The sequence below is a fragment of the Bombus vancouverensis genome, chromosome 5 (assembly GCF_051014615.1).
Source record: "Bombus vancouverensis nearcticus chromosome 5, iyBomVanc1_principal, whole genome shotgun sequence".
Lineage (NCBI taxonomy): Eukaryota > Metazoa > Arthropoda > Insecta > Hymenoptera > Apidae > Bombus > Bombus vancouverensis.
The window spans coordinates 9,176,897-9,187,001 of record NC_134915.1 but is presented as its reverse complement, the minus strand read 5'-3'; the positions used below and the strand labels follow the sequence as shown (position 1 = coordinate 9,187,001).

The 10,105-nt window shown below is 30.9% G+C and overlaps 2 protein-coding genes and 1 long non-coding RNA gene across 4 annotated transcripts; 1 reads left to right on the top strand and 2 right to left on the bottom strand.

Annotated features, from left to right (window-relative positions):
• Window positions 1-496: 496 nt before the first annotated feature.
• On the top strand, window positions 497-5,605 carry LOC143302731 (uncharacterized). Its single transcript, XR_013058487.1, has 2 exons — window positions 497-609; window positions 797-5,605. It is a non-coding gene; the product is annotated as an uncharacterized LOC143302731 (long non-coding RNA).
• Window positions 1,200-2,271, bottom strand: Bug22 (cilia- and flagella-associated protein 20). Its single transcript, XM_033343324.2, has 2 exons — window positions 1,655-2,271; window positions 1,200-1,582 (listed from the first exon to the last, which is right to left on the bottom strand). The coding sequence occupies exons 1-2, from the start codon at window positions 1,928-1,930 to the stop codon at window positions 1,277-1,279; spliced, it is 582 nt and encodes a 193-aa protein (XP_033199215.1). The 5' UTR covers window positions 1,931-2,271; the 3' UTR covers window positions 1,200-1,276.
• Window positions 2,695-9,724, bottom strand: stau (double-stranded RNA-binding protein Staufen). Of its 2 annotated transcripts, XM_033342954.2 has the most exons (10): window positions 9,537-9,724; window positions 8,992-9,067; window positions 8,634-8,842; window positions 8,002-8,544; window positions 7,720-7,928; window positions 7,310-7,645; window positions 6,680-7,208; window positions 6,342-6,550; window positions 6,057-6,237; window positions 2,695-5,542 (listed from the first exon to the last, which is right to left on the bottom strand). In XM_033342954.2, exons 2-10 carry the CDS (start codon window positions 9,045-9,047, stop codon window positions 5,532-5,534), a joined length of 2,283 nt encoding a protein of 760 aa, XP_033198845.1. In that variant the 5' UTR covers window positions 9,048-9,067; window positions 9,537-9,724; the 3' UTR covers window positions 2,695-5,531. The 2 variants fall into 2 exon arrangements, with proteins under 2 accessions (XP_033198845.1, XP_033198836.1); XM_033342945.2 differs by having other exon boundaries at window positions 2,695-6,237.
• Between the last annotated feature and the right edge of the window lie 381 nt (window positions 9,725-10,105).

Here is a 10,105-nt window from a genome sequence, read left to right as displayed (position 1 = left end):
TATATCCAATTGTTTTATTTATGGATTCCGGTCGTATTAACCGATATTTGCTATTAGAATATTATAATGTATTTTATTATCATTCGATCGTTATTTAGGCAGGAATTAAAGATTTCACGTGGATCCATGAATTCGTATTTCTAAAATACTACCCTTTGCTAGAAATAAAGAATAAAATGTATCAACGCGGTACTCTTAATTGGTCCGCCATCTTCTTTGATTCATTCGTTCGTATTTTTTATTTTCTTCGTCAATGATTCATCGGAGTTGTTTTATACTCTCCGCCTTTATAGAATTGTGAATTTATCTCACTAGAAATAGATCTCGATCGATATATTTCTTAGAAATTGCGCCACATCGATAAATTTAATGACAATTTTTCCAAACTTTCCCGCCATTTTTCTGAGCATGTATTACTACGCCTCATGGTAGAAGGGATGAATGTAGATGTTTTTGTCGCAGTGAAAAATAGTTCCAGGTACTTGCGAACGAACAGCCTCCCCCTTGATATGCTACGTCCCCATTTAAAAAAATCAATACTTAATAATTAGCAATTAATACACTTTCCAAGTATATGCAACTGCTATCTTGTTTTCTGCAGTTTTTAATGTACGTATGTGCTTTCTCCTTTTTTAATGCGTATGTGTTTTCTTCTTATTTATATCATTAACATTTAAATTATATAGTTTTATATGAAATTTCTGCAAAAGATTATATATTTTTTACTATGTTTCGTTATACATAAAGAAAATGTTATTTTTGATTAATATAGCAAAGTGTGATCTCTTAATTTTAGGAGAATTATGCTCTTAAGGTTAATAGATAAACGAATGTTTCGAACATAAGTTATTTTTATGAATTTATATCATTTGTCTCAGTAACAAAAATTAAATTTTGCTTCATACAAAAAATACAAGTAATTAACCAATTAACTCATACCTTTTATTGAATAAAAAATACAATTAAGGTGATTAATTGAATATAAATGGAATTACCGTATGTACGCATTATGTCATCATTACTTAATAAACATATCTTTTAATATAATTTGTACTGTAATGTTTAACAGAAATATATATACGTCAAAAATGAAATATATTTAATGAAACATATCATTGTTGTAACATGGTAATTTGTTAATGTATTAAACATATATTTATTAAATAAGTATGAACTATCAATAAAAGTCACGAAATTGATTAATTTATAAATATTTGTTGTTTATTCTTGTTTCTTCTTAAACATTTTTGTAAAGTGTTAAGAAATTAGTACTAACTTAACATTTTGCCTTATTTTGAATTGGCAAAAATAATTTAAATTCTGCTGGTAATTCATCTTCAGAATATAATCTATCAGAAAAGTATACTCTTCGTATTCTACAGTTTGCATGGATTTGAACTCTTAATGTTTCCACATAATTTGTTCCATATGCACGTCTAGTAAAATCAGCTAAATTAAACTGAATCTGATTCCATCCATCATCCAGTCTCATTGGCATTGTACAAATAAATGGTTTTACTCTAGTTGTAGATTGATAATTACTAGCACGAAATCTACGGCGCACATTCTTGTCATCAATAACCTAAAGTCAAATATTTATGATCATTTGATATATTGTATTCTGTTACACACGATTAGTTAAATATTTTCTTACCTGGACTTCAAAAGTAAAATATTTCTTTAAATTCTTAATTATCATCACTAGAAATGGTAATTTTATACCCAAAGTTTTTCTGGGATCTGCTGGGCAAGTTATATATGTAGTACTAACATTACTGCCCAATATTTCCAATACTAAACTTTGTATATCATTATCTGTAATTCGTTTTATATGTCCGTTTCTTACTTTTTTATCCCAAATTTGTAATGGTTTGCTACCAATACTATACAATATTGATAAAAATCCACTTTGAAATGTATTTTTAAACATGTTCACTTGCTTATTTTTGTCTTTGTTAATCTAAAAAATAGTTCTTTCTGTCGTGTTTCTTGTTCACAGACATGCGTCAAGAGATCTCAATGAATTTTATGCTTTCGTTTTTATCTGTAACTTAACCTTTCATTTTATGACTTGAGGTTCACTAAAAAGTTACATGTTTTTAATAGATTTATTCTTAAAAGGTGATTTCCACATAATACTTAACATTATTCAATCAACAAAAGCATTTCTAGTTTAAATCGACATCTTCTTTGAGAAATTTGATTTGCTAAATAACTTTAGCGATAAACATAACCTATACCGTTTGTGTTTGATCAATGTTGCCGTTAAATTTACAGCTATATCGAAAATCGATCGATTATCTCGAATTTATCGATTTCAGTTGTTCGATATTGGCAATTTAAATTTAAAATATGGACGATGTACGATTGTACTTGTTAGAATTAAATTTCAGATGTATAAAACAAAAATATAATGCATTTCAAAGTTTTTACAGTCGTTTATTGATGTCAAATACAAACCGATAAAGTTTAAATAAGCAATAGATATCTACGTATTAGATGACCATTCTTTAAAAGAGAGTTAACGATTTTTCGCCATAAAAAACTTTATCAGTGTAAAATCTTTACTGCCATTATTTATTTCTTAGTCTTTTTCCCGTTCGATCATGCTTTTTCTTTGCTCGATATTACTGAAAATTACATTTTATAACTGTATTCTCTTAAGGAATAAATAAGAAAAAACAAAGTAACTGATTTATTTTAAGCGCAACTTTCATTTTCTATACCACAACATTAAAAACAATAAATCGCATAGTATGATCCTTTTTCCCATCATTAGGAAAGCATTCTTTTAACATAAACATATACAGCATTATCAGATTAAATTAACGGGTCGTTTAAACGTTTTTTTAATAGAAATTTTTGGATAATTCACTTACATTTTCAACTACTTTCATTGAAATAATTTCTTTAACTATCGGTACACAATTCACATAAACTTAATGTTTTAATTATACGAACATAAAATCGCTTTAATTGTTGAAAATACTAAATTGAAATTTTTGTGCATTTATTTATCAATAAGTTGGAACACAAAACGAAGTACGTATGTTTTTACGACATAATAATTTACAGTTTAATAATAGTCAGGTATATAAATTTCCGTTCCAATAGTACAATTGTCCGATAGTTACAGATTTAAAAGGAAAGAGTTACTTGTAAAATAAGTATTTATGGTCTGCCCAACGAGATGAAAGAGTAGACACGAATAAAATGTGATTGCTGTGACTGGAATCACCACGTTTATGTCTACTCTCTTGTCTCGTTGAGCAAACTATAGATCGTCACCTTTTATTCTAATGCATCCACATTTTCTCGGAATCACATTAATCGTTGTGTTCCATCGAGATACTTCCACTTCAGACATCTTAGTAATTAATACTTTATTCGCTTATTATTATGACTAACTATTGTATTACAGTTTACGCGGATAAAATAGGTCCTGCAACAGGGGTACATTTTCGTAGGATTCATGTTTCTCTTTTTCTTTCATTTTCTTACTTTTTTTACTGAAAAAACTATGCGAAAGAGGTTCACCACGACTCTTTTTCATTGTTTCTTTTATTTGGAACACTGAATCCCACGTGAAGAAGGAAGGCTCACCTATGAAGCGATATTTCAGAAAAAGGAACATTCATTAACTCGTCCTCGAGTGAGCTATAAATTATTCGGAAGGTTTTGCGTTATGAATGGTTATCTGAAAGAATAAAATATTATAAATGATATAAGTAACCCTTCTTTCCTCTCATCTCCATGATACAGAGCGTATTACATATCGTGGAAAAGTAATCAATTGCTTTACTGAAATTTTACGATCATTTGTTTATGTTCTTTTTCCTTCCTTTTTGTTTAAGGGTTCATTAATATTTAAGAAATCTGTAGATTGATGAAGTGAGAATAATGAATATAAGATAAGTCTTCATAAGAGAATCATATAATAGTATTATTTTCTTTTGTTCTTATATAGATAGAACGAACTCTATTTCTCGACATTATCTTCATTCATTATTGGATATTCTTTATATCATGACCAATTTAGTATCGTTATAAGCTTCTGGCAATAAGACAAAATTCGACGACGTTGTCCCTTTAGCGTAGTCTCATCGGAATCTTGAATATAATTAAATCAAACATATTTTATTAATAACCATGATTCAACGAGACAAATTTTGAATTATTACCATCTTATCTATAATTTCCAATACATCCAGATTATCTTCCATTTTCGTTTTAGATAACGGATGTATGAAAATTTGAATATCCTTTACTTCTCAATATCTTGTAAAACACGAATATAACCCCAGAGTGCTTCTAGGCCCCATAGAAAAGCAAATTGGGGCAATAATATGAATATATCACATTACCTTTCTTCAATTTTACAAATTCTAAAACAAAAACTCGGAGAACAATCGAATACGTTTAAAGAGTCCCCAACCAATTGCCAAACCTGTATCATCTTTGTATTATTTACCTGTGTGCAATCTTGTAAATCATTATAATTAAATTGATTTAATAAAGCATCCTTAAGCATTTGGTGAATATTACGATGATAAAAAACTGTTTTCTCAGTTGGAGACACTTAATACACATAATTCTTTTCAATTTCTTGCTGAATCTCATTTTGGAAAATGCGCTTCTCTTGTATTGATCACTATATATAATTTCAAAATTAATCATTATTAAGAATTTCATTTCGCTCAACAAAACATTGAGTTTTTTATACGGAATAAGACTAGTCTATTAAAGTTGCTTTACATCTATGTAAATGAATCTAAATGAAGATCATGAAATTGTTTCACTGATTTGTACGCGTTCATAGTAGGTAATAAGACATAAAAGACATTTTATTCGCGAGAATGAGAAAGCCAAGGATTAAATAAAGAAATTAGGAGATGGCCGCATTTCATCTCAGATTTCAATATTTTTCGCTTAATGTTTCTACAATGCTTTTATGATCATAAACCACGACTCTCTGGAAAATGACCATTTCATTTACGATGTTTAAACAGTTTATGTTTACTGATTGTGACCCTATCAATGAAATTGTTATAATAAATATAATAGAATCAATAATCACTGTTAAGATCACAATCTTGATCAAGCACCAATAACACCTCTTACTTCAAGACGTTATTATATGTTTAAGCGTAAAAAATATGATTTAAATTATATATATTCATTTACGCAATTGTAGATACAAATTCTTCGTGCCATATTTATAATCGTTGCAGAAATCCATGAAAGGCTGCTGCAAACGATCAGTTGCCGCGAAAGAAAAGAAGAAAAAGGAGAAGAAAGAAGACTGTATTATTTATTGGTGCTTGAGCAATTTTTTGATGCGATTAAGGCACTGCAAAAGATTTATCCTTCATAAAAAGCTACTGATCTTCAAAATCCGCGATCCGTTAAGTTAAAGAAGCAATGGCGTTATGTATGAAGATCGAGAGTCATCGGTGATTCAATATCGAAGTTACCGTGCAATAAGGCCCAAGAAAGATAGATCAAGAAGACTCATTCTCCCTCCGATTAGTTCATTCAACAACTGTAATATATGTAAATACATTAATAAAAATGGAACACATGATTAATACTATATAAAAAATAATTTTTTTAAAGGAAAATATACACATAAAAACAACATACATACTAATAGGAATAAAAAATTGATGATATATAATAAAAAATATTAGAAACACACAATACTGGAAACAATGACTCTTACGCCTGTCTATTTAACAAATTAAATACTATGAAAAATTTTATCATAGTATTTCAGAAGATTTAACATTAAGGTTTAATATTAATGTTTACTATTAATACTAAACCTATAATGAAATCACATATCTTTTAAGTTTTGTTTTCAGACATTTATATTGTTCTCATCAATGACTTTTTGAAATGTCCTTAAATTAATTTTCCTTTGCAATGCCTTAAAAGGGCAATGTAAATTAAGCTTATATGTAAATCTTAAATACTATATAACTACTTATCAATAGCTCCATCCATTATATTGTTTTTAACTTGAATACTAATATGTATTCCATCCCCAGACGCACCTTTTTCTTTTTTTGTTTGTGAGTTGGATGCATTATCAAGACCCAGCTTACTTAAAGTACATAGAGCTTTCAATGCTGCTTGATTACGGCTCGCAGTTCTTGTTGGCCCATTGCCATGACAAACTTGTGGTGGATCTGTACTTAATGTTACAAGTGATAGATATTCTTTGTTTACTGCTCCCTGAAAACAAAATTGATTATTAATTTGTTATTCCACATTATATACAACTACATGTATTATTTGCTATTATATTTTAAATTATAGACGAAGATAGCTATATATACCTTTGGAAAATCGTTAAATTCCACGCTGAAATTAAATAACTGAGACAGATATTTCAATTGATCTTTGGGAGAAACAGTGGGTGGGTTTTGTTGCTGTTGTCCTCGTAGTTCTTCAGCAACAATTTGTACGCTAGGTCCACTGCCTAATTTAGATTCCTGACCTCCGTCTACTAATAAAAGTCCAGGTACTAACTGACGTCCAATAGTTCCTGATTAATGTAAAAATTTTTGAGGACACTTATGTATTATACCAAATAATGTGATTTTTAACTTTTAGTATTCATAATTTGTACATAATGGATGTTATAAAAATTGTTATTAAGTGTACATTATCTTACCTCCTACTGGTGGATGAGATTGAGTTTCATTGATCTGCTCATCTTCTAGGAAGGTAACTTTTCGAGGTTTTTGTTCAGCATTTTCACTTTCTCCGGTTTTAATCGATGGCTTCGTCGGTTGTGGTTGGGGCTTAGTGTAACCTAACTGTGTTAAAAGAGCTTCAGCCGCAGCTCTCTTAGCCAACTTTTTATTAGGACCGATTCCTTGAGCAGAATATTGTCCCATAGTAACCTCCATAACGAATTCTTTTCGCCTCGGAGCACCTTTTTCTTCAATCAGATTATAGACAGGTTCCTTCTCTCGTTTAGCTTGTTGTATTTGATCCAATCGCGAAACTGGATTAACTTCTTCTGCAGAGTCAGAGTCAGAACGTGGTTCTTGATAAACTTTTATAAGATTTCGCGACTTTTTCTTTGTTGCCGGTGGTTTGCGTTTCACACGTACTAAACGATTTTGAATAGTTTCAGGCAATGGAGGTAGACGATTAAGTTCTTCTAACATGAACTCCGCTGCGTGTTTCTTCGATACCTATGCGTTGAATCGCAAATGTATTATATATCACATGCTTTTTAGTTTAGTACAAAGAACCTATATAAAATATGTTATATTTTAAATACAAAAAGACTTACTTTCTTTGAAGGTCCTTCTCCTAATGTAACTTTATCTCCAACAGTACATTTCGTCCTGAATGTCCGAATATGAGGCTTACCAATTTCTGACACAACTTCAAAACTAACAGGTAAGCCACGTTTTAATGCTTTTTCGTGAACTAATGATACAGGGCTCTTCAATTCTGCAATTGGATCTTTAGCTTCACCTAATGTACCGTTTTCGCCACTGTTACAATTATTTGCTATTTCTTCTGGTAATGGCAATTGGCGCAATTGTTCTAAAGCTTTGCTTGCCGCATCATGTCGTGCTGCTTGACCTGTCAGACCTCTACCAATAAATTCACGTTCTCCTACCTATAAATTAATGTTTTGAATAAAATTTTGTATCCAGAAATACAATTATAATGATGTGTTTATTACTCTTTTACCTTCAAAGATACAAGATATAATTGAGGTTCTGTATGGAAACCTCGATTATATGTAGGAAAACGTGGATTAAATATTCGAGGAAAGTGTCCTAAACCGTTTGTAACATATTGTTGTAATCCTGCTGGTGGAGCTTGTCTAAAAGTATAGACAGTGGCTTCTCCTCTTTTCATAGCCAAAGCATTTAATTCAACAGTTGGTGGCAAATTTCCTATAATGGAGAGAAGAGTTTAAAACTTCATAATATTTACATTTTCTGAATATATTTTTTGTAATCAGTATACCAGGCCCGCCGAAACATTTCCCCGGGTGTCCAACTCTCATAGTCTTTGTAGGTTTTGGCGGAGGTCGTTGATACCACGTCTTCGTTAATGCTTCAGTAGCAGCACTGTGCTGAGCTTTTTTTATGCTAGGACCTTCAGCAACATATTCTTCTTCGCCCAACTTTAGCGTTACCGTAAATCGCTTTTTGTGCGCTGGTCCTTGTTCATTAGTCAACCTATATTGATGCTGAATTTTATTAAAACGTGCTAACTCATTCAATAAGCACATTGGTGTTTTTTCTTTCATGTTTGCCAAAGCTGAATCAGTCACATTAACGTGATTTTGAGTAGGTGGACTTTGATCTCTGGACTCTCCACTGTTTGTTTCATTTGTAGTTGGTTTATTTGATTCTATGCTTTGCGGTTGTTGAATGTGTTGCGGAGGCGGGGGATTTCGTTGATTATTTTGCGGTGGTGGATACTGTGGTGGTGGTACATTTGGATTTTGTAGAGTCACAGAAACAGTATTTGCTTGATCCTTTAGACTGACGCTAACCATGGTGCCTAAAAGAAGTGACCCATGTTAGTTAGCTTTCTAGTATTAAAAATAATTTACTAATGTACGATAACACGCTATAATTTATTCAATGTACCATTCGCATTATGTGCATTCATGCCCATCAACATTGGTTGCCTTGGATTTCCATGTGGTGGTCCAGGATGTTGCATGTGATGAATGTGTTGTTGATGGGGGGGCATGGACAGTATTTGTTGATGTGGATTCCGATGCGGTAACGGATGCTGAGGCTGATGTAAAGGGGCCATATTTGCCTGCTGCATAGGACGCATCGGACCACCCATTCTAATAAAACATCAAATAAAATAAATATAAAAATTTAAGTATTTAGTATTTAGTGATCACTTCATATTTTATCATTATGAAATAAAAATATTTAAATATACATCATACTCTGGTATGAACTACAAAGAATTCTATATTATATTACAAACCTGTTATGATCTCGAAGTTGGTTTTGCATTGTGTGATGTTGGTGACGTAACATCATGTACAAAAATTATGCAAAACCTAAAATGAATAAAGATATTGAATAAAAAATATTGTACCAAATTCATTTAAAACAAAAGAGTTTAGGGTGATACCATCTTTTATTCTAAGATGACATATTTGTAATGATATTTCTTCTGCATTGACTATTCTAATATAAAGAATAAGTATTACTTCATCAATGTAAGTATTACACATAAACGGCATACTTTTGATTTTGTTATTTTAGGTAAACTAATATATTGCATGAAAATGACATTGTAATGTTAAAAACAATGAGTAATTCAGAGGTAATAGATATTTGACAGTAATTGTACATGTAAATCATATTACACATATTACGAGCTGTATTTAGAAAGATTCGTTTATAATTGATAGGCGTAACAGCGTTAATCGCGAGTAAGAAATTTCTGTTCTAATGAACTAGTCAATAGACAATGGGCTTGGCCCGGCTATTTGGCAGCGGAATTATGCGGTTGAATTTTCTTACCAAAGTTTATTCTATTTCACGAAAATTTTCAGATTATTCGACAGCGAAATTTCCGGCGAAACAGATCTGCCACTTAAGGGAACACTGCCAGGCCCTTTATGCGGCTATTGGCAAACAGTAAAGAAAAATCGTCTGTAGACTAAAATGCGGCCATTTTGATGTGAGCCTCTCGGTCACCGTCTCTCATCCCTTCCAATCATCCTACTTGCCGATTTTTTTAAAAGTCTCCAATATCGATTATACTTATCGATACTTCTCATTTCTTTAAATCATCAGTTATTAACAATAATTTTTCCATATTATTTATAAGAGTATTTTATAAACTGAGTATTTCGTTTAAATATAGTATTTAGTTACTAATATTCTTCAATATCAATAAAATATATTGTGTGTAACGTTGCATTGTAGATTCAAATTTTGAAACTGAAGTAACGGATGTAATCGACATTTACTTTGATATTATTGATTGAAATTTTATTAATGCTGTTGATAAACACGTGTACATATATTTGTACATTTATGCTTAATTAAAATTTCAAGAAGAAATACCAAAGGTTTGATAATAAAGT